Raw genomic sequence first — 24,526 nt, forward strand, 5'->3', positions numbered from 1 at the left:
AGCAAGCTGCCGTATTATCAGCGTAGCGAGTTGCTATATCATCAGCTAAGCAAGTGGCCACTAGTAGCAAGTTGCTTGAATATCACTAAAACAAGGTCAACAGCAAGTTGCCTAAACCTTTAGCCTACATTGACCCGTTTTCACTCATATCCACCCTTGCCAGGAAAAGTTGGAGTCCATTGTAGTTTCCTTAGGGCTTTATTTGTTTAAGGGAACATTAAGAACGATGTACTATAACAAAGTAACAATTGGAACACTTCCCAGACTTTTGGAGTACAGTCCAGAGGTATCCTTTACGCAATGTAGGAAAGGCTCTGTGAAGTAAAGGTGATAAGAATCACATCAGGGAGTCATCACAGAACCCTTTCTGCAGCGACAGCCAGGTGGTGATCCATTCCCAAATGCTTTTCTGACGGAGACCGGAACCACTAAATCACCAGAAATAGCTGCCAAAATTGTCTTCCCAAAAAGACTCTGCACCCATGACCACTGAACCTCCATCAATGGAGCCAACAGTCTGTGCAGTTGTCCCCAATCAAACTGACTTATCTGGGTTTATTTTTCTTGATTAGAGTTTGAGGGGCTTGGGTGGATAGCCCTTCTGAAAGCTCCCTGTTCCCCCATTCTTTTGTCTAGGTGTAACGTTCATCCTGCAGTACCAGGGCCTGATCTCTGCTGCAGGAACCAGAGTCTGGACATCTTGTCTCAGATCCCCCCTGGACCGCTATAGTAGATAGGTTCCCCAGTAAGGAAGGGGCAGCTAACTTGCATATACCACAGAAGTATTGCACTTACTCTAGGACTATGGATGCAGTGAGCCCCAATGTCCCCTGTAGAAGTGTGAGTAACAACACAACTATTATAAAAGTAGTCTAAACTAACCTTGAACTTTGCTGAATGTTTGTTTGTAGAATAGGGTATGGACATGTAAAGCTTAGCACGGAAGTGCTGATATGCTTTATAATTCTGTAAAACCGACGTAAGATTGCTTAAAGTCTTTTTCCCTCATGAGTTATTGTTACAGTGTTACTGCTTTGTAAAAAGTACAGTCAGCAAAAAGAGATGGCTGGGGACTCTCAAAGTAGGTAAAAAACACAAAACAGGTTATCATGCCATGTTCTTTCTAGAGAGGGGCGCCTGCTAACTTTTTTGTATGTTTGCAAGGAACTTGGGATTGGTTACCCTAAGTTACCTGGGGGACCCCTTGCTCACTGTGCTCAGAGAGGCACAGCTCACTGATGAGGCCCGGCTAGGCCAAAACACGTGTCTGGGGTTGCTGTTGGCACTCTTGTTCAAAGGAGGTTTGCCAGGCATTTCGGCACTGGACTGCCCTTGTGGGCGGGACAATGACTGATATGCAAATGGATATTCCTCCTTTGTGAAAAGTACAGTGAGCAAAATGCGATGGCTTGGGACTCTCAAAGAGGGTAAAAACCACAGAACAGGTTATCATGCCATGTTCTTTCTAGAGAGGGATGCTTAAACTCTGTAAAGTATAAAGTGTGGTAGGTATTCCAATTTGGACACCAAACTGTGATTGTGCATATGTATATAGTGCTTTCACCTACATTTTAGTGTCTACACTTAATGAATACGTGTTACTAAGTATAAGAGTATTTCTGTATTTAACTGTGTTTTGCAAGCTATTGCTTGTCAAGCTGTTGTGTTTGAATTGTGCTTTGCACCAAACCCACGATCTCAGCCTAAATGCTCATTATCACTACCAAGAGAGTTCAGACTTGTGTGTAACTTTTGCAAGTCTATTAAGCTTGGGTTCTACACCCGAACTGGTGCAGGTCCCTCAACTGTCTGTCATCACAATCCTTGTCCTTCGTCACAGTCCTTCCCCTTCACCACAGTCCTTCCACTTCATCACAGTTAATCATCTTTATAATGGTCGCAATCGGACAGTCGCAGTCTCCATCGCTCTGGCCCCCTCTGTATCTTTTCATCAATCTTTCCTTCGTTTCCCCCTCTATATGTCCCTCTCTCTCTGTTTTGTCGTCTTGCCTTCTCTTTGACTTGCTATCTCTGTCTCTCTTTCAGTACTCTCACAGGGGAATGTGGTGCTAGTTGTCCTGAAAGTGCTGCAAGAGAAGGCTCAGAAATAATTAAAGGCTGCATAGAGAGTTTATAAGGGGCTGGATCCGAAATCAGAAAATGTGATGTCTGAGAATGTATACTGAAACACCACCTCACCCCACCCCAAAACCTGTATATCTGTATTCCACTGGAGGCTTGGTTATAGGGTATGGTGTATGCATGGAAAGGGGAGATGTCCTTCACGCTGTTGGATTTTCCTTACATCAGTGATAACTAGCACATGTTCATGAATGGTGAGGACTTCTGTGCATGGGCATGGCCGGTAAACTGATGTGGGGTCTTGGTACAGCACAATAATCTAATTGGGCTCCAAATTATAGTTATCAAGCTGTACATGTCTTTATACACAAGATTTCATAACATGTTAGACTTACTTTTATTTCAGATTGGTACAGTCCTGCTTTAAGGCCCTGTATGTAGTCAAAGGATTGTTAGAGGTCATACTGTACTGCTGGACTACTTTTTTTTTTAGTAACTTTCGGTAATTGGCACATTAGGTATATTTTTACATTATTGATTATGTCATGATTGTACATAAATAGAAAGCATGTTCTGGGTCTTTGTAGCATGCTGTATATAGGCTGCACCATTTGTGACCCAATTGCAGTTTGAAAATATTAGATTTACGCAGCCAGCAGAGGCAAACAGCTCACCTTATAATAGTCCTATGATAACCAGCCCTTCAAATTGCATGTTGGAACAACTGCAAAAGACGAAAATATTGGCTTTGTCAATGCTTGTTGTTTTGAGTGCCAATTGGCCCAAAGAAAGCTTAGATTGGTGAGTCTGTTTTTCCCATTTGTTTGGGTTTATGACATTGGCACATACCTCCTGATTCCACTGCCTCTCCCACCTGTGCACACTTATTTACCGATATAATTCGCCCCCGACACCCTATGGTAGGGTCAGGTTCATGCATTATGACAACCCTGCTCTCTGTCAGCACTAATTACTGTAGTAGTGCTGTGGTTTGTTTGTGCTGTGGTTCACAATCACTTGTTCAGCTTTGGGCTCCACTCCACAATCCAGACCAAGGCTTGCGTGACCAAGGTAAGCCACTGTAGTGTCCCATTCCGCAAGCGGGCTCTCGGCCTGAAACCAGATGAAGTGATCGACTTCCCAATTATATGGCATTCTGTACAAGCTTTCCCAGAGGCCAATTTACTAAGGGTTTCTTTCCTCTAGTGGTATGCCTTTCTGAATGGAGTAATCCAGGGTCCTTTTCTTTGCATATTATGTACCAGGTTTCCTGGTGAATTACACTAGGGCACATTCCCTCAAGAACTGATTGCAAATTACGTGTTAGGGCACCCAGGCTTTGACTGTGGGGGACCCTCTGGAGATCCTCCATATACCATCTCCAGGATTTGCTTGTGGCGTCCCATGGACCACAGAGATCTCCAGTCCCACTCTATTACCTCCGCAGAGGGGACTTTGTCATACTATGTTGTGATAATTAATTTGGTTAACAAATATATTCAGGGCATAACACTTACCCAGTGCAAAATATTTTGCTTTTGCCACGGACTGTGACCTCTCATTCAAAACACACAATGTCAAGAAGACCCAATCAAATGCTACCAGTTCTCCTTCCAGCACAAAGTCAAGCCCTTCATCCCTGGCCCAAGATCAAAAACAGTTTTTCTCCCACCTGGATTTTGCCAATGTCCTACTCACAGGGTTCCAGATACCACCTTAGCCTATCTGATCGCAGTATTGCTTGCTGCCCCACACGTCATCACAGAACTAAGGAAATTCAGCCACATGCTCCACATCTTCAAGGAGATGCACTGGTTACCCCTTCAAGCACACATGTTCAGGACAGCCTTAATTACCTACAAAGCAATCAAAACCAGAACACCACCATACCTGGCCCAGAAACCCAACTTCTCCAGAGGTTGACAGCACCGGAATCCACGACATTACCAGGCTGGAAACAAATAACTGCAAAGGGGGAAATGCTAGGAAATGCCTTTACCTGCTATGCACTCTTTCACTGGAACAGGTTAGCAACACAGATATGACTGCCCTCCTCCCAACACCCTCCATCCTACAATTCAGGAAGGACCCGAGGACTCTACTCTTCAAAAACAAATCATCAACTACAGATCACTCCACTCAGAGCCCCCTCGCCCGGGCACCCCGTACCCATCCCAGCTACGCCTGCTGTCCGCACATCTAACCTGTAACCTCCTGGGTGCATTTCCTAAGTGAAGTGCTCCGTCTCTTTCTAGCTAGCTTTGTGCTTTATATATCCCATACATACAAACATATCGTGGAGGTGTTCTTTCAGTTGAAAAGATACCTGCCTTAGCTGCATGTCTGTTTTTCTTGGGACTTCCATAGATGTGTATAGCCCCTCGCTGTTGCAACATTATGATGGGACTTATCAACCACAAACTTACCATGTTCCAATGTTGTACTCCAGATCCCATAACACAAGCCTTGTCCTTTCTTACTTAAAAGGGCCTAGGCAGGCTGGTAGTGTGCTGTGAATGCCAAGAGTGAATGATGTGCTCCAGATCATTCCTCCATGGCATAGTCCATTTCTAGTTAGGAAGAAAAAAACAACACAAGTCCAGAGAGAAAAAAGGTGTGACACACCATCAAAATTCAAGTCTTAAATAGCGGACGGTAAGCCTGTAAATATGAGGCAATTTAATGCTTTGAGGTGGAGGACAACCACTACCTTTTTTCTCAGACTGCACAGCACAATATTGCTACTGTATGATCATGTTGCCCATATGTTATTTTAAATTACATTTCATCTTATAATACTACTATATAATACTTATAATATAATACTTATTGCACAGTATATTTAGCTAACCTCCCAGAGATAAAACCTTGTTTAAAGGACCAAGGAGATGATGAAAACCCAGTAGCACAAAGACAGTGCAAATATAAACCTACCTTAAGCACTACATTTTTGCACACATTTGCGTTATATTCCGGTTTAGGATAGGTGATATTTATACGATTAAACGTCCCATCGAGAGATGTCATTATGATGGACTGGACATTGATTGGGACCTGAAGGGAAAAAAAAAACATTATTTTGGTCTCTGTTGGATTTTTCAAGAATTATGCAGAGGGGCATTAATAGGGAGAAAAGGCTAAGACTACTAGGTCTAATCCTGATCTAAATTATAAAGACACTTGCGTTCAGTTTCTTTTTACATTTTCTCCCGATATGCGAGTTTCCATTCTGTGTAAAGGTTAGTCTGACCGTTGAGGGTGGATGAAAGAGCACAGTTTTAGGGCATTTGATCCAGAACAGTCTATTGAAAGAAAGGATAGAAGTTAGGCTGCCTGGTCCCATTCAAGTATCTCATGCTTCAGTCCTTCTGGAAACGCATTCTTCCATTGCAGACTAAAATGTTTCACAGCACGCTGGTGGCGGTTTTCATCAACATACCTGCCGGGCACTACCCCACCTCAACTCCTAAGAAAAAAATGAATGCTTGATGTTTTGATAGGATGCAATCATCTAAGGTATATATGTAAGGAAAAATAAAATCAATGAATAGTAGTCTATCAGACTGCCTGATCCTAAAGATGGTTGTATAAGATTGCTAAGTGTACAAACCTTTCTAAACACAATCACTTGGTGTTGCAAAGTCTATACCCCATGCCAAAGAGATTGAACAAGCTTAGAATGGGCTACAAGGTGTGTGCTAAAAGCTTGGACCCTGACCTACTACATCCGGTAGTTTATCTCACTTAGTCGATCAGGCAGTCTAGATGAGCCTTGTTTTGGGTCTATTAGAAGCAGATTAAAATTCACTATTGCCAACCAAGTAAAGTTTTATATTCCACCTTTTCTTAATAGCAGATTTCTTAGTCATAGATACTGGCTCATCAATTGTGCTCCCACAGTAAACGAAAGGGGGAAAACTACAACTCAAAGCACCTTGATCTAGCCATAAGCCAGGAAAAGATCTTGAAGCAGAGGTTGGCCTTCTGGTGATTTTTAGCAGGGCAGTGAGTGGTGCTCTTAAGTGGTATTCTATCACAGTCTCTTGGCTATTCTAGCTTCTGGATGATGCTTCTTTGCTTTTTCTCAATTTAGTTATACAAGAGTGTCCAGTTTGTATAACCAATATGAGGATTAGAAGTACCTCCAATTTATCAATCAAACAAACTTGATTTGGCTAAAATGCCATAAAAGTCACAAGGATAAAACAATATACATGATACAAAAGAGTTATACATAATCAAATTCATTGCATATGGAAAAAGTGCAAAGTGCCAGATAAGATGCATAAAAAAAAGACTACATTTTCTTGTAAAATCCAGTGAAGAGATTATAATCGCAGCCCCACCGGTAATTAACAATAGAAGAATAATTGGTGTCAATACTATATAGTCAATTAAAAGCATGCTAACCAGATTCAGTGTTTAAATGGTATCAACATCATTCATCCTCTGACGCAAAGTCCAGTTCTTTTGTCTTAACAGTCAATCTCTATGGACATATTTGGCAACACAACTTACTATAAACTGATTTACAGTCCCTTTACATCGAACCAATGCCTCAATAGTTGAGCTAATACCAGATGCCCTGAGGAAGGGGCATAGATATCTCACCATCAGTGGTTTTGTGGCCATACGTATGAACAGAAAGTGAGACACTGGGCCTCATTCCGAGATTGGTGGTAGTCATGGCGCTATTTGCGCCATGACTGCCACAAATAATGGGTCCGGCACCGGTCTAGATCAATGGGGACTTACCGGTGTAGTCCGACCTTTGCGGGACCGTATAGTCCCCATTGAAAATGCCATTCCCCATTCCCATTTGAGCCCCCATAGGGCTCAATGGGAATGGGGAGGGCGCAAATAACGGACTCGCGTATGTCAAGTCCGTTATTTGCGCCCTAGTCCCTTTACGGGTCCCGTCCATAATGCCTGGTCAGACCAGGCGTTACTGGAGGGACCCGCTAAGGGACCTTGTAGTAGAGCAGTAAGGGATAACCGGCACCGGTCTCATTACCGGTGCCCAGTATCCCTTACCGCCTCACTCGTAATGACACCCACTGTCTTGTCTCCATGCCACATACAGGGCAAACCTTTGAGCCTCTCCCGGCCCAGCGGTTGGTCATGGGGGCTATTGGTATGGTCCCGAACTGCAGTCTTGCAAAAAATTATCTTGCTAACGATGGAGATAAATAGTTCATATAATATTCAAGGCCAGATTCTGGTTTGAAGCAAAGATACCCTGAGCCACAATGCAAGCTACTTGCATTTTCTATCATCTTTTTCCTTGACAGGGCAATGGCAGCCTTCTTTATTCTGGGATATTGGCCATGTCAATGTTTTGCGGTTGTTCCCACAGACTGGCTTCATTGAGATCGTACAAAATATTTTTACGTGGGCCATCCAAGGGATAGATTTGCCCCCCTCAAGACGCAAGAGATGTTTCAGGGCATCTAAGTATTTTCCCAGATCATTTGAACTCCATAGTTATAGGGGTGGCGGAAGCCAAATCACAGACTGTATGAGAGCATTGGGGGTTAAATGGGGAGCTGTAGCAGCTGTTTCACAAATGTTTTTTCCACCGAAGCAAGACAGAGTACTGGAGTTGCCCCATAGTTATGAACAATAAAGAGCGGCCGGGAAAGCCTGTTTGCCATACAACTCAACAGCCGGGTGAATTGCCCCTTTCCTATGTCTATTAAAAAAAGATAATGTGGCTCCAGCATATTTCCCCAATGTAGAACATGACTTTTTAAGCTGTGATGTCCATAACTCATTTTCGTTAAAGCAGGTGCCCAAATAGTCATAACATTTGACCTGTTCTAAAGGATGCCCTTCCACAAAAATATTTAGTCTACAGTTTTTGAAATCTTGGCTTGAACATCACGACTTTCGTTTTACTGACACTTAAACTTAAGTCAAGGTCAGCATATTTTTTAGGAATGCTGCTAGGCAGGATTTCAACCCTCAAGGTGTGGTGGATAGCAGCATATGCATAGAGGAGAGCGGGATATCTATCCTAGCCCATCTTTGGGCATTCCACACGGTCCTAAAGCAGTGAGGCTATTATTTCTTCCATGTATATACAAAATAATAAGGGTGCGAGGACGCAGCCCGGTCTCACACCCTTATGAACAGCTGTACCATATCCAACCACTGCCTTATTATTGCTATATAGCTCCAGGATCACAGCAATCAGATGAGCGTGAGCCTTTCTTTTTCAAAGGACCTGCCACAATGTATTTCCTTGAGACCGCACCAAAAGTGGTCTTCAGGTCGATGAAAATTACATATCAGTTCATGCGCTTAAGAACTGTATTTTTCGCATCAATAAGAATAATCTAAAACTTTGGTCCATAGAGCTTTTATGCTTCTGAAAGCCCGCCTGTAAATGGACAATTATTTTATTCTCATCGACCCAAATATGAAGATGGGACATAATAATTTTAGCAAAAATGTTCCCCGCTGAATCCAGGAGCAAAATAGGATGGTAATTTGCTGGTGAATCCCTGCCCCCCTTCTTATAAATTGGGCCAATAACTCCTTGTTGCCAGGTATGGGGAACTGTCTTGAGTTCAATACCTGCATTAAAGAGTTTGCACAGTACAAAAACCGAAATGGCAGCCTCATCTTTAAACAAATCGGATGGAACACAATCTGGGCCTGCGGCCTTGCCAGACCTTTGGGTTGAGATAGCCATAAACACTTATGCAGAGCTAAAATGAAATGCATTATTCAACAGGGGCCCTTCAGCATGAACAGCGGACAGGGGAGTTCTACTGGGGAGATCAACATCATAGTTACTATAAAGATTAGAAAAATGCTGCTCCCGAGCATCTGCCGGGATACAGCATTGAAGAGATCTTTCCCCATTGCCATCTTCCCCTGAAATCAGCTTTCAGAAGGCTCCTGCATCACCTTCTACATGTGCCTCGCTAAGCAGCTTCCTTCTCGAGGTGGAGTAAGCTGCCTTTTTTTGTGCCCTTAACTTTTATAGTGGTATCTCTGGGATCGTAAGAGCACCCTATCCACACAAACTCCCACTGTTAAAGTAGCCATAATCTGACATTTGTTCTATATAATATGTTTTTCTTTACCTCCCAGGTCTTACTGGTTACCAATGGGAGGAGGTTGTCGTTGAGCAAACCAAACTCTGTTAAGACCCTTTCCTTCATAGCATCTGGTTTGCAGAATTCTGTAAGGTTACTCAGAATGGCATTGTAGACAGGGGCTTTTAAGTCTTGGTCCAGAATCTCAGCCCATTTCACTTATTTATGGGTGTGCCAAATTACCAAAAGAGGAGCCACCCTGTCTTCCGTCAAGGTGAAATTCATGCGGTATGGGTCAGGCCGAAGATGAACTGATAGTAGCTTATGATCACTACCCACTTTACTTAAGACGTCAAAGTTGTTAACCTTTCTCCGATCCTTCACTGACAAGGATGCAATCTATTATGGAGCTGCCCATAGCGCCCGCAAAAGGTTGGATTACCTGGTTGTCTTTCTTATAGCGACCATTACAGGCACGCAAAAACGAAATCGTGTCAATAGCTTGGGGGTGCATCCTCTAGGGTTTCAAAACATCTAGGTATGGAACATCCCAGGCACTATCCTGTTCCTCCCATAGGGCATCTAATTCTGAGAGCGGCTCCAACTGTACACTTAAATCCCCTCCCACCAGAATAAGAGTCCTTTGCTGGCCAGCCCGCCTGTCAGGTCAGGAACTTTCCCTATAGTATCAGACCCACCTTTGGAACTAGGCCTAATAATATATATATATATATAGCCCCCAGGAGTCTGTGCCACCCGGTTTTGTAAATCAAGAGTGTCAGTGTCTAACTTACATACCCCAATTTATGTGGGTGCTCATTGCAGAACATTATGGATTTTATGGTGCCAGTCATATGGTAACTAAAAGGAATTAGAAGGTTCAAGATTTTTTATTCTACATTCCCAGATAGCCATTAAAATTCCTTAGTTTCTCACTTTTGTAGATAACACCACAACAAATAACCCCCACAAGAGTACACTCGTCTTACCGTAAACAGCCAATCAAAGGCAATATGAACGTTACACTACCAACGGTAAGCTACTTAATCTGTCTTTTGGAAAATAATATTTAGCCCTCTTCACATGAAACAAATTTCAGTTTATGTCAGTGATAAATGTACGACATTGTACACTTGGGGAAAAGAAAAAAGATATTTACCGTCTGACTTGAATTTGGTGCCTAGAAAAATAGAAATGAAACATGTTTAAACATTGTTCAGCGACAGGCATGCCTTTGTGACTGTCATTTAAAATAATAGAATTACAATAACAAAACGAAAAGTGTACCTACTTGTAATCTTAGTTCTCCATGATTGGTACATTCATTACATTCCTAATCACTGAATGACACCACCCAGTTATTGGATCTTTAATCAAATTGACAAACACCAATTAGTTTGCACACTAATGGGCCTCTATTTTACAGCAATTTCCATGCTCTGGATAAAAATGAAAACCAAGAAATTAGATAGGCAAAACATGATAACTGGGTACAAATACAAAAGAAATACCTAGTTCAGGTACTCTTAGTTGGTGGCTCTCGTTCTTGCACAACATGATGGGGGAATGCTTGCTTCTTCAGAAGGCTGTCCAGAAAGCTTGTCCAAAGATTCTGCGTAAGGCAGCATTAGAATTCAGCATGCAGACCTTAGTAACGGGGCACTCGATTACGCAGTTGGGTGATGTAAGGAAGGCATGGTATCAATAAGACAGACAAGTGACCATAGTTCAAGGGTGTTTATTGAACATCAATAAGGGTTTAAAAACGCCTATCTAATCCTAAATCTAAAGATGGGAGCAATCTACGACCATCAAATAATAATAACACAGTCCTAGTCGAGTCAGTCAAAATAAAAGGGCTTATACTAGTAAACCTATTGCCAATCCTTACTTCTAAATATAAAGTGTGGGAATCAATGTTATGCAAAAGAAAAGTGTTCAAGAAAATAAATGTCAGGATATTCAAGCAGCTGGCTTCCCTTTCCCCACATTTTCAGAACAGGACAAGCTGGCACACTGGAGCTTGGCACACTCTCTGGCTTCTCTAGCACGAGGGTGCAGTTCAAAACTCCAACATCATGTCCTTCTGTACCAAAGTCTCTTTGCCGTTCAAAGTCTCTTCTTGCAACAAACAAATAACAAAGTTCCTTTACTCTCAGGATTCGCCTACGCACACTTTTCTCCGTTGATTTGCTGTTCACCTTGGATCCCCCTCTGCCGGGCTCAGATCCACTTGAATACAAAGTTCAGTTTTCACAAAGACACAATTTTCTTAGGTGAATCACTATTCACCTTGGATCACCCTGCGTCGGGCTCAGATCTGTTCTAACACAAAATCTTCAATCAGTCTCCCTCTGCCAGGCTCGGACCAATTTATCTATAGTAACACAAACTTGCTTTAACACAAATCTTTCAATTGATCTTGCTCTGCCGGGCTAGGGCCAACTTTATCTACTTTGCCATAACAAACTTTCTTTACTGTATCAATATCGAAGACTTGATTGTGCACAGGATTTTGCTTGACCAGTTGCAGGACCACTTCGATTCACAATCCTTTGCCACTCTTTCACTTTTGTCAACTCCCTGCAGGACACCTTACAGAGATCTTCGAATGAGCACGCAAGCAGTGCCGGACCACTCATCTGCAGTTCAACTTTACTCGCATTGGTTATCACACGCGTTTCATCAAAATGTTCTCAAATCCAGCCCTCGCCATACAATGTTGCTGCTTGCAACCTTGGCTTCAACACAGTCCGGTCTTGTATCGTTCTCCCCAACTCACCGGCTGTGTTGATTCCACTGACGCTGCTTTGTTGTTGGAGCCAAAGACAGTACCACAGCAGCTGGCGATTCTCCCCGCTTTGATTATTGACACAGGAGGGCCCTGGGTACCTCCGACACAAAATACGGGATTCCTCAGCCTGGTTTCCTGGTCTTACGTTTTCTATTCTCGAGGTTTCATGAAAGTAACGGTTCCTTGTCAAAAAGGTCAAGGGAACTTCCCTCTTTGCAAACCCATTCTGTTTCGCAGTCTTTCTCCTCTTGTTAAACTGCCATCTTGTAACTGATGTTTCCTCGTGTACTTTGCCTCGCTCAAAGTGTGCTCTAGTACTCCCCCTTTTATCTGTGTGGGGAAGTGTAAGCAAAGTCAGGTGTATGAGATGGTTAGAAATTGCCGACCCATTGTATTGGGACACGTCAGGTATACTGTTCGGATCTTAGTCTGTTTTCTCTCAGAGCGGGCTGCCCGTGAGAAAGTGTTTGTGTTGCAAAAAGGGGGGCAGTGGAGTTGAGTTCCTAAATATCCTACCTGCTAGGATGGGGTAAAGGTGTTACAAGGAAGGGGATACTGCATGTCACCATCCCACTCCCCGAAGACCCCTTACCCAGGTTATCCTCCTGCACTGGTACACCCCCAGGAACTGGATCCAAAATCGATGGCCGTGTCCTGGCCACCTGGATGACAGATCCCCGGGGACTAGTGGGTGAGACACCTTCTGGTATCTCACAGTACCTACCCTGATGAAGCCCCAAGTTAGTCCCAGGTATATGACCGCACCCCATCTCTATCCACCTGTTTATGGCAAGGCCATGTAACTTGTTTGTGGCCTGGGTGACCTTCACCCAATGGAAAGAGCAGCGCAGTGGGGAAAGGACCAAACCGTGCCTTGATCCTGCCGCTCTGGGAATCAGTGTATCAGACAGTACATCTGGCGAAGTCTGGGTTATTGAGAGAAAGCAGTAAGGAACGAGTGAACCTTTGTCTCCGCTCTGCCCTACGCATATTGGAAAATTTAAATCTTATGGAGAAACATACTAGAGGAAACACCACCGTCCATGAACAGCAGGGAAGATTGCCTATGAAATTATTTCAAGATGGAGGACTATATGTCAGCCTTTGTTAGCAGAGCTGCAGGACAATCACCTAATACAATTCTGTCACAAGGGGAAGCTAAAATTAGCGGACATGGTATCCAATCACAGGTCACGAAAACACACCTGATTTCACGCAGGCATGAGATATGTCGTGGGCCCAATTTAAGACAGATGAAATGGGACAGACGCATGGGAAAGTATGGGAGGTAGGAGTACTTGTAGAGAGGTCCATGTTAGAGCGTGGTGGTGCGGCAAGGAGGTGAAAGCAAGACAAGAGAGAGGGGAAGCGGAACAGGAAAGACAACACAAAGAAGGAGAGGGGGGGTGAAAGGAGAGGACAAATAGAATAGCGTAGGAAGGGATGAGAGGAAAAATAAGAAAGTGAGGGGTGCATGAAGGCCCCAAACAGAAGTCCCTTTTACATGAATAGCAGCCATTTAAACACTGCAACAAAAATGGCCTGGCTTTTTCTTTTTGTTGTTCATGTAAAATTAAAGAACCATGGGGAAAGGGGCCTACCTGTCATTATCCATGGACAAACAGCAGGAATCCTGTGACACGGAAAACAGGATTTATAAACATTGGAAGCAAAAACAGCCTGCACATGTGTTTGCAAATAAAAACGGCTTTAAAAAGCCACAATGGAAAAAGAGATCACTGCTCACAGGAAAATGTCAGGAAAGCAGAACAGGATGTGTGGGTTGACCAAAGCAATGTATATTATGGTTCCCCCCACAAACCTCCAGTGACAGTTGAAGAGACACTTACTTCAGGAAAAACCTGTTCTGGCTTGGTGCAAAACATCACTTTGAAAAGCCCCACTCCAGCTGGATGTCACACCTCCCATTTAATACACCGCAATAAAATTTGATGCTGCTGAACACGTCAAAATTCCCTACTCTGCAGACTGGTTGGCAGGAAAGCAGGGACTTCAATAGAAGGCCATCCTTGGATGAAGCATGACTGAAAGTTGTGAATCCTTGTTGTACCCACTTCAAAGAGCCCACACTAGCTTGAAAGGGACTGTGGGGGATAAAGCAGCCATCCCATTTGCTGACAGAAATGCTCATCATTTAATTTGAAAGACTCATTTTAAACATTTTGCGCAGCAACCCGACTGAGGATTAATTTCACTTTAATGCAATTTTTCATGTAATTTCCTGGCAGTTTTGGGGGTATAACATGCATCTACTTGTGACTCTGGGAACTGTAATGCCCAGTTGGATTAGGTTTCTGGCTGATCTGAACATGTGACAAATATGAGAATTGATGAAAAGGTGGAAAATGAAATAATATGCTTGATAACTTTTATGAAAACGACATAAATGTGACACAGGGCCATGGCTACATCGTACAGATTTGGCGGTCGCCTTATCAGATTCCCCATGATCAGCTAAAACAGAATATATGTTTCATATGGCAGTGGCTAGTACAATTATGATGTTATGATACATAACTAGTTTTTGCCAAAAAGGATGGTGATGAATGGGAAAAGACATATGTTGCTCCAAAACCCCTAAACCAATCCTGACTGGGAGAGGAGAGAGAGGGTAACTGTCCAATCCTAGCGGCAGGGATTATTGCAGGGTACTTCCTCTAGATTGTAAAATTAGTGATGTAATTTCTGCTATATAAGGGGAACTGTACTAGGACTCGAGAAACACAGCAACCGGGGAAGACAGAAAAGGGAAGACGGAGAGAAGGCTGCTGAAACGTACCATCTTTGAGAGTGCAGTGACCAGACCCCTTGCCCTTTCTTTCCAGAGTGTCCTGAGATGCAACTGGCTTTCCTGAAACTTAAACCAAGGCTTGCTATGTAAGTAGCAATAACCTCAGCCCTAAATTGCATAAGGCCTTAGTTTTTGTTGCAATGCATCCAATATTTCCCCATTGGAAACCCCAATTGCCAGTGTAGTCCAGTCATCTCCCCATAGAAGAATCTCTGGTTTGCCTGTGTATGTTAGCATATCCCCATTGAAAGACCCCTCATTTGTCTGTGTAAATCCTTAGTATTTTTGCGAGTAAATCAATTAATTCCCCCATTAAATTTCACAGTATCAGGGATTGGTGGCGTTCAAAACCACCAATCTTTTGCCCAGTGTATTTTTTTTATTGTTATCGTCATTAAAGTGTTGCCCAAAAGAATAAATCCCCTTGTGAGCTGAAAACCGAATGTCCCTGTGCTTAAATTATGCCCCGATAAGCGAATTTTCATTTGCCAGTGTCATTCCTCTATGCATCTTCCATCCCGAATGAAAACCGATTTTATTCTTGTGAGCTAAACCCCTTTCCCAGAGCCTACCTGTCATTTTAAACCTCAGTGTAAACAAATTTCCATTTGCCACTGTATTTTCCCTGTTGCTTTCTCTCAAAAACCGATGTTCCTACTGTATCTCTATTTTCCCTGGTGTGCTGATTAGTATTTTCTAAAACGTTGCCTGTCTCCTAAGTGTAAGCAGAACACATTTCTTCTATTCTGTTTCCTAGCAGTTGTGAGGAATAATAAAAACACCATTCTTCCATTTTGCTCCAAAAACGGGTTTTCCCTTTCTTTGCTGGCTCCCCATATTGTGGTGGTGGGCTTAACCCCAAAACCGATGTTGCCTCTATATTCCTACTCCTTGCCACTGCCGTCCATTCAAAGGAATCAAGTACAATTGATGTTTGGGGGTGAGCGTTGCAGGGGGGAGTGCTTAACTGTAGGTGCTATCCCTTGTGTGGAATTGTTATTTTCCTGTTTTTTCATTAAAACAAAAGCGAGTTTAACAGTCTATTTCAACCTGGTCGCTGTAGATAGGATATTGCATTTGTGTTGCCACAGTTTTGGTGGCCGTTGTATTTTGATTATCTTCATTTACAGTGAATAATAAATTAATAAAATATCTTGTTAATGCACACCAGCCTGGTTCCTAGTCCATTGTGACATGGGGTGCTGGCGGAGGTTGGGTGCGAGACGGGTTGGATGCTTACGCAAAAAGAATCTGTGGTATACTAAAATTAAAAAGTGTTTTAGTGTGCACCACATTCATTGTAGGGGAAGGAGTTCCCTGGCTGCCTTGTGCCCTGTAATAAACCATCACAAAAGAGAGAGGAGGATTGGCCACCACGGGGTGCACGGATGGAGCCAACCTCCGTGTGAGCTCCTTGCCCAACGGTTCCAAAAGTGGCTTGAGCCCCCACTAGGAGACCCACCACCCCAGAATAACTGGTGGCTAACAGTGACTGAACCCATCCACCAAAAGGCGGGAGAAAGAGCGGAGAAAATCGGCTGAGGTTTCGTGGCTAAACAGAGGCAAGTGACTGTGGAGCTCCGCTGAGGCACCATGGAATGCAGAAACCAAAAGTGAAAGCAGCCGGAGAGCCGTGTGAAGATGAGAAGAGGGTGCCTACCCAACCCGCCGCAGAGGTGCTACAAAGCTGTTGATGGTTTCACTGACAATTGAGAGGCGATGCAGGCTCCACTTTTTTGTTCCGGCCTGAGTCGTGTGCACTGATTAACCCGGAGCGGGGGGCTCTGCAGGGAAAGGGCGCTCCTCCGTGACACCTGCGGTGGTACGTTGGACGTCCCAGCCCTGCTCGGGTCTCCTGCTCGTGTGAGTGCACGGCCCCCCCTGATATTAGTGCCCGCTGTGAAGCACACTGAGGAGTGGCCTATTGCGTGGGGAACAGTGAGCCCGCTCTCCCACATCCTGCGAGACAGATCAGAGCAGAGGGAACATGCAAAGTAACATCCCACGTAGGAGCTCCATCCCTGCTGAGGCGTGCCCCCGGACCTGTGAGACGGGCACCATTGGGAGAGGGAGAGAGAGCTGTTTCCCAATATCAATGCCCCGACAACTCCTGTGAAGTTCGGCAGCAAAAGTGCACAGGACCTAATACACATGCCCCACGCAGATCAGTGAGGGGAACCCCCAGAAGAGCGGACATCGCTCTCAACGTCTGCAGGGTCCTCAAAAGACTGGGACCGCACCATTGCCTGAGGCCCCGCAGGGAGAGAGAGAGTCTGGGGATCAGGCAGGTGAAGGTGCCGCCCCGTAATTAACTGGAGTCCCCAGGGAAAGGGGGCAGGACACTTGGACTTACAACCCAACAACCTTAGCAGGGCTGGGCAGGCAGGTTAAGCCGGCGGAGGCGCAGCAGAGTGTTGTTGGGACCTTTTGAGAGAGCCCCAAAAGCCCATGGAACCCCATGGGCAGGAGACCTGAAACCCTGATAAGGACTCCAACGACAGCCTTGTGAGCAATCCAAGGGGACCAAGGCCAGAGCGTGGGGAGAGTTTTGGGACAGTGGACTTGGCGACACACACAGCCACAATAAGGAAAAAGGCACGACCCTCCCCACAAGAAACCAGTGGACCTCAATTAGGTGACACTGGCCACGACTCCTACTGACATAAGGACTTGAGGTGACGAAGGGTTGGGCCCCCAACCTTTGGGTGTGTGCCCTCCTTCAGGACGTCAGAGCAGGGCCCAATTGAAGCAACATCAACCACTGCCCATGAAGTAGCAAGAGGCCACACGGTCCACAGTCTCCACTCTTATAGGGGAAGATTACCTCCCGGGTTCATAAGACCCCCACCACCAGCAAAGGGCCCCGTCCAATACATCAGCGGAGCGCACTTGAGTACCACTTGGATAACAAGGCGACTCCTGTTTATTTATTTATTTTATTTATTTCCATTTATAAAGTGCACAACGGCCCTACGGCAACGTGGCGCTGTTACAAGAATATTTGCTTAGGTGCTGGTTACATAGGAGAAAGTCTTGGCGTTAAGTTACAGTGTAGTTGTTACATACATGCAGTTACGTGTTGGGTACATTGTTGGTTGGCATACATGTTATACAGTAAGGCGATAGTTATATGGTACATAGTAAGGTAAGTAGATAAACAGTAAGGTAAGGTTATAAGGCATAGCAGCTGAGAGAGTATGGTCTACTTAAAAAGAATGGTCTTCAAGGCCTTTCTGAAGGCCATGAGAGAAGATTCTTTCCTAAGTCTAAGCAGGAGTGCATACAATGATTTAGGTGCAAGCACTTCAAAACTAGAGCCTCCTGCTTTGGCTCTGTTAAAGGCGGGGATTATGAGTTGGTGTGAGTATAGGTCACGTTTGGGTTTGGTGGAAGGTGCTTGGTGTATTTGTTCGGTAAGATAAGGGGGTGCAGCTTGTGATAGGCATTTGTGGGTGATTGTGAGAGCCTTGAAAAGAATGCGCTCTTTGATGGGGAGCCAGTGGGCGTCTTGTCTAGCCTGAGAGATATGCTCTCTCTTAGGGATACTGAGCGCGGCTCTGAGGGCATTGTTTTGGCATATTTGTAGTTTATTAATGTTTTTGGAGGAAGTACCTAGGAGGAGGACATTGCAGTAGTCCAATTTTGCCCCTATAGTAGCTCTTGCAATATTGAGGCAGTTTTTGGATGAGAGGTGAGGTTTGATGGCATTGAGGATTTTAGTTGTGAATGCTGCTGAGGACGCGATATAGCTAACTTGTCTGTCCATGGAGAGGGTGGAGTCCAGGAAGATACCTAGAGTTTTTACCGCGGATGAAGCAGGGATTATAGCAGTTTCAATTTGGAAGTTACAGTATTTGGTGTCTAGTTTTTTTAAGGTCTCCTTGGGGCCAACTAGTAAGATTTCAGTTTTGTCCCCGTTGAGACAGAGGCCATTAGCTGCCATCCAAGCCTGGATGATAGCGTAGATATGCTGTAGGGTTTTCAAGTCTTGCTCATAGTCACAGGTAAAAGGGAGGGTTGGCTGAGGCCTGGTCTGAGAAAACCCTCATGGCCCGGCCTTCCAGAAAAGATGTAATCCAGATGGTGGCTTCTTGGGAGAAGTGGGCAGAGTGTCTGAGATGTCTAGCTAGGATCTCGTGGTCGACCAGGTCAAATGCTGCAGAGAGGTCGACGAGCAGGAGGAGTGCGGCCTTGCCTTTGTCCATGTTTTCTAAAAGTTGATTTTGTAGGTCTAGCAGAGCTGACTCTGTGCTGTGCCGTGGGCGAAAGCCAGATTGCCTTTTTCCCCAAGATGTTATGCATTTCAAGGTAGGACTGAATTTGTAGGTATGCCGCTTTGTCCAGGATCTTCAACAAGAAAGGCACCATGGTGATTGGCCTGTAGTTGTTTGGGGAGTCTGGGTCTAGTGTAGGTTTTTTCAGGAGAGGCCGGACCCAGGCTTCCTTAAGGGAGGCGGGTACAATGCCAGAGGTGAAGGAGGCGTTAATGAAGGCTGTGATGAACGGGGCTAATGTTGCTGCACAGTCTTTGACTACACTTGCTGGGCAGATGTCACCCTTGCACAGTGATGGTTTTATGCATTTCATGATTAGAAGGACCTCAGGTATGGTTACCTCCCTAAAAGTAAAAGGTGTTGGTTGTTGTAGGTTTTGAGGTGTGGGTAAGACTGTTTCTGGATCGTTATGTATTGGGAGCATGGCAGTGGGTATGTTGTTGAGGTTGGCTTTGATTTTATCTTGCAGTAGGTCAATTTTGTTGAGCAGTGCATGTTGGATGTCGTTGCACCATTTCTCATCTTTTACAGTTTGCTGTGTAGATGAAGGAGGGATGCTCAGTTCTTTGTAGATGACAAATCATTCCTTAGATTGAGATTTCGCATTGTCAATTCGGATATTATAGGCGGCCGCTTTAGTGGCGGCAATGGTTGTTTTGTATTGTTGGCTATTGTGAGGTAAGCCTCAGGTGTGGGGCCAGATGGGCTAGAGTGCCATTTTTAAAGGCTAGCTTTTTGATGGCTTTTAAATCAAGAAGGTCTTGATTATACCATGAGTTGGTATGTTTGATCCTTTTTTTATTTCTAAGGGGGCTATGGCGTCTACTGATTCACTGAGGGTTGTACTGTAGAGCTCGACCAATTCTGTAGGGCTGTTAGGGAGTGGGCGTACTAGCACTGATGCTTCGCGGAGGGGTAGAATTCTGTCCTTAGTGAGCAATTTTCTGGATCTGGCCATAGTGGCTGGCATGGGGGGCATTTGTTGAGTTTCTACTTTGGCCAGTATGAAGAAGTGGAGGAGGTGGTGGTCAGTCCAGGGGCGAGGGGTGTTGGAGCTGATGTCAATGATTCAGTTGTGGTCCACTAACCAGTCAAGTATGTGACCTTTAATATGAGTTGGGGAGTCTACTTTTTGAATGAATCCTAGATCGAGGAGAGACTTGGCAAAGGTTTTCCCCATGTTTGTCTTTTGTGTCGTTGAATCCGAGGTTGAAATCACCTAAGAGAATAGCCCGAGTGCTGGCTTTAAGGTTATTACCTAGAAGATGTAGGATGTTGGATTGGAAGTCTAGCAGTGGGCCTGGTGGGCGGTAAACTAGGTGGAGTGTAATAGTGTCATGGTGAGAGGGATATTTTTACTGAGAGAGCGTCGATGTTGTTTGATGTGGCTGACTGGATTTGTCTGGCTTTGAATGTATCTTTGACTATGAGTGCAACCCCACCCTCCTTTGTGGGTGGATCTGTCCTGGCGGAGGATGGTGTATCCTGGTGGGAGGGATTGGCATATGGCTGGGCCGGAAGCTTTGTGTAGCCAGGTCTCAGTAATGGCTAGTGCATCAAGCTCTAGGTCTGTGATCAGATCGTGTATTTCTGTAGCGTGGGCTTGCATATATCTTGCATTAATGAGTGCAAGTTGGATTTGTATGGTATTGTTGTCATTTACTTTGGTTATGGTTGTGCTGTTGGAGAGCATGGTTCTGGGTTTCAAGGCTCTAGGCGTCACGGTAGTTGTGAGAGAGGGCATATGAAGTGTTATCTGTGGGCACTTGTGCAAAGTGGATGTGGTCCTGATGGAACGAGATCCTAATCTATGGTTCCTTAGATATAGGGATATTGGTGTTGTAGGGGTTTGCATACTTAGTAACGGTGTGGGTGAAGTTATGACTGAGTTTTGGGCTGAAGTGAGCTTGATGGGTGGAGGGCAGGGTCCACCAATATTGAGTGGGGGGAGGAATGGTGTGGGCGGATTCCTTTGTGTGGCAAGAGAGGCAGTATGATGATATGTGGCCATTATGCGATTACGTTTCTGGGTGGAGGAGTGTGGTGAGCTCGAGTGCAGTGTGAATGAGCGTTGCGTGAGCTAAGTGGATATGTACAGCAGCTGAGGTGTGCAAAGGAAGATTGGTGTTGCAATAACAGCTAATGCAAGGTGCACAGTGGGCAGCTGTTGCTATTTAGGCAGAGCAGAAGGAGGCATGGTAAATAGTGAGCACTCTGGGCAAGTCTCTCGTTACCAGGACTAATGTCTGGCAGAGGGACTCCCAGGACCCCCCTTGTTAATTTGCATATTCAAGTAACTTTGGGTCTCACCCTAAGTTACATGGGGAATACAGACGTGGACCCCTTGCTCACTACTCTTAGAGAGGCACAGCTCCTCCCTACTGATGAGGTCCAACCAGACCGAAACACGTGTCTGGGGATGCTGTTGGTACTCTTGTTCAGAGGAGAATTGCCTAGCATTTCGGTGCTGGACTGCCCCAGGGCAGGACAAAGACTGATATGTTTGGGATATTTCTTCTCTGTGAAAGCTAGTGAGCTAAAGACTCTGGGCAAATCTCTCGTAACCAGGACTAATGTCTGGCAGAGGGACTCCCAGGACCCCCCTTGTTAATTCGGGTTTATTATGGGTCATCAGGGCACACATACAATGCAGAAGACACTACACCTGATCCACGAGTCCTTGAACATGGAAGGGGACCCAGTCCTCCTCTCCGTGGATGTGGAAAAGGCGTTCAATAGGGTGGAATGGGGTTTCCTAGAGGCGGTCCTGAGCAGAGTAGGACTGGGTCCTCGGTTTAGAAAGGGAGTACAGGCCGTGTATACTTCCCCCAAAGCGTCAGTGACGGTTAACGGCGATTACTCCCGATGGTTTGAACTTGGTAGAGGAACGTGGCAGGGTTGCCCCCTCGGGCGATATGGTTTGCCCTCTCCTTTGCGCCCCTGGCTCAGAGACTCAGAGGAGACCAACAGGTAGAGGGACTTAGGGTGGGAGGGAGAGAATACAAAGTAGCGCTATACGCAGACGACCTGCTGTTATATGTACAGAACCATATGACGTCCATAACTATGGTGATCCATCTGATTGAGCAGTACTGCGCTCTGGCCGGTTTTAAGATCAATAGGGCCAAGTCCATTTTATTCCCACTCCAGAAACCCGACCAGAGGGAGATCAACAGATTTGGCGCGCTGGGTCTTATGATAGGGGGGGCAGACACCCTCCGCTATTTGGGGATAAATCTAACGAGGGACCTAGACACCCTATACGAGGCCAACTTTCCTCCTCTTCTCTCGACCTTCCGGGCTGACCTAGAAAAATGGGGAAATTTTACCATATCCTGGCTCGGGAGACTTAATGCTTTGAAGATGGTGTCTCTACCCAGATTTTTGTACCCATTCCAAATGCTCCCGATTCGTCTTCCGAAATCTTTCTTTGGTGAGGTAAAGAGGGCAATCCTGAGGTTTCTGTGGCAGAGGAAAAAGGCAAGAGTAGCATACAAGGTCCTAATGTTGCCCAAATACATGGGAGGTGTGGGGCTACCAGACCTACAGAAGTACTATGAGGCAGCGCAGTTAAGAGTCCTTATTCCCCATCTCAGAGGGCAGAAAGGATTCCAATTGTTAGACTTAGATAACTTCAACCTGTCCCCAGGCACGGTTGCGGAATGGCTTTGGGTCCCAAGAAGCAAACTCGTACGCATAATTAGGGACCATTCCATATTGGGTACCATATGGGAAATCTGGTGGGAAGGGGTTAACATGCGGGGCATCACCTCATTACAGTCTCCCTTGAGTCATATTTGGGCACCCAGAGTCAGAGAAGACAATAATGAACGGTTCCAATCCTGGTTTGATGCAGGCCTGGAGACAGTGGGTCAACTTTGGAAGGCTAGCACTTTCGTTACGATCACTGGCTTGGAGGAAGCACTGGGGATGGTCCCCCTTCCGTTCTTCACCTTCCTCCAGCTTAAAGGGATTCTAACAAGGGACAAATGGAAGGAGAGGGTCCAGAGGGACCTTAACCCTTTTGAAGAGCTTCTGGACAAATGGAGGGACTCGAAGGGCCTAATCTCCGCCATGCACAGGACCCTGATAGTTGCAGGGAGGGGGTCAACTGAAACTCTGAGGCTCAGATGGGAAAGGGATCTCGGTTTAGAAATAGACCCCGACCTATGGGGGAAAATATGCAAATATTGATAGCATGCCAGTACAAACTGCATGCCATTAAACTCCTACACAGATGGCAATACGACCCACACAGACTATGCAAGATGTTCCAGTCAACTAGTCCCCTGTGCTGGCGTCAATGCGGTGAGAGGTAAAATTACTGGCATATGTGGTGGGGATGGCCCCGTATTAAAGCTTTTTGGGAGAGGTCTTGGGTTGGATTAGGGAACTGGACGAGATCCAACACACTACTGAACCTCTTCTCATATTGTTTGGGATGGAGGATTCTGAGGGGGAATTTGTGAGAATAAAGGGCGTTGCAGCGGCACTCCTATTGGCAGCGCGGGCTTGCCTGGTGATGCAATGGAAGGGGGCCAAGGTACCAGGAAAGAAAGAATGGATTAATGTTGCCACCAACATCTGTACAACGTAAAAGATAACCGCAGCTCTCCATGGGAAATCTGTTATGTATGAATTGCTATGGGGAGAATTTGTGAATAAATATTTAACTAACAATTAGGGGATCCAAGTATGTAGGGGCCGAGGACCCGGTCTTCGATGGCTTGTTGAACACGGTCAAGGTCTGTTAATCTACAGTTGAGAAGAGTCCCACCCGAGTAGGCCCATGTAATATATAAGACTCTGCCTCCATCAAGCAGCCAAGACTACCGGCTTACGTCAAAAGAACAACCTGGCCACACACTACGACCACGACAAACATTGGATAACGATATATGCGGAAGAAGACACCGTTCCACGGGACAAGAGAGGGGCAGGGAGGGAGGGATAGTGCAACAAAGGCAGTGTAGGTTTATTTGGGGTATATATATGTTTATATTGTATCCTAAGCATTGGTATTTCTTGTGTTCGTTGACTTTGAAAACCTTAATAAAACATGTTTTTTTTTTAAAAGAGGAGGGGGGGGGGGTGACTGGTGCGTGGCCAGCCGAGGACACCGGTGGATGTCTCCTTGGTGAGCTCTGGGACTCCTTCCCCGTCCCGGAGCCCTAAAACCCCCTAAAAAGCAATAGAAACCCTGGAATGCTGCCTCGCGTGTGCCCGAGATAGTGGGGAACGGTTCGTGCTACGGATAGCTTCAGTGATCCTGTCGCCAGGGAGAGCAGCAGATAACGCTGGTGCCCAACGGTCCAGGCCAAGATGGCGGGCGCAACATGCAAAGAAGCCCGGGGGCCTGCCAACCTGCCCCCGGAGCAACGATGAGCTGGGCTGGGCTCGGCCCGATGTGATCCCTTTGGCGGAAGAAGCGGAGTGCCTGCTGGGGCTGAGGTTGGCATGGGGGCTAGTCCGACCCAGAGACTGGTGCTGGTGCACCGTGCTCGATCACCCATCCGCC

The 24,526-nt window shown here is 45.5% G+C and overlaps 1 protein-coding gene across 1 annotated transcript in view; it reads right to left on the minus strand.

The window, feature by feature from the left end:
• TCTN1 (tectonic family member 1) overlaps positions 1-24,526 on the minus strand; it is a 535,977-nt gene that overhangs the window by 205,047 nt on the left and 306,404 nt on the right. Inside the window, exons 7-8 of the mRNA XM_069619544.1 lie at positions 10,288-10,308; positions 5,017-5,136 (exon numbers count right to left, since the gene is read on the minus strand). Of these exons, the coding sequence (XP_069475645.1) occupies positions 5,017-5,136; positions 10,288-10,308 (141 nt within the window). The remainder of the gene's footprint in view (positions 1-5,016; positions 5,137-10,287; positions 10,309-24,526) is intronic.

The sequence above is a fragment of the Ambystoma mexicanum genome, chromosome 10, assembly GCF_040938575.1.
Source record: "Ambystoma mexicanum isolate Mex_15411 chromosome 10, UKY_AmexF1_1, whole genome shotgun sequence".
Lineage (NCBI taxonomy): Eukaryota > Metazoa > Chordata > Amphibia > Caudata > Ambystomatidae > Ambystoma > Ambystoma mexicanum.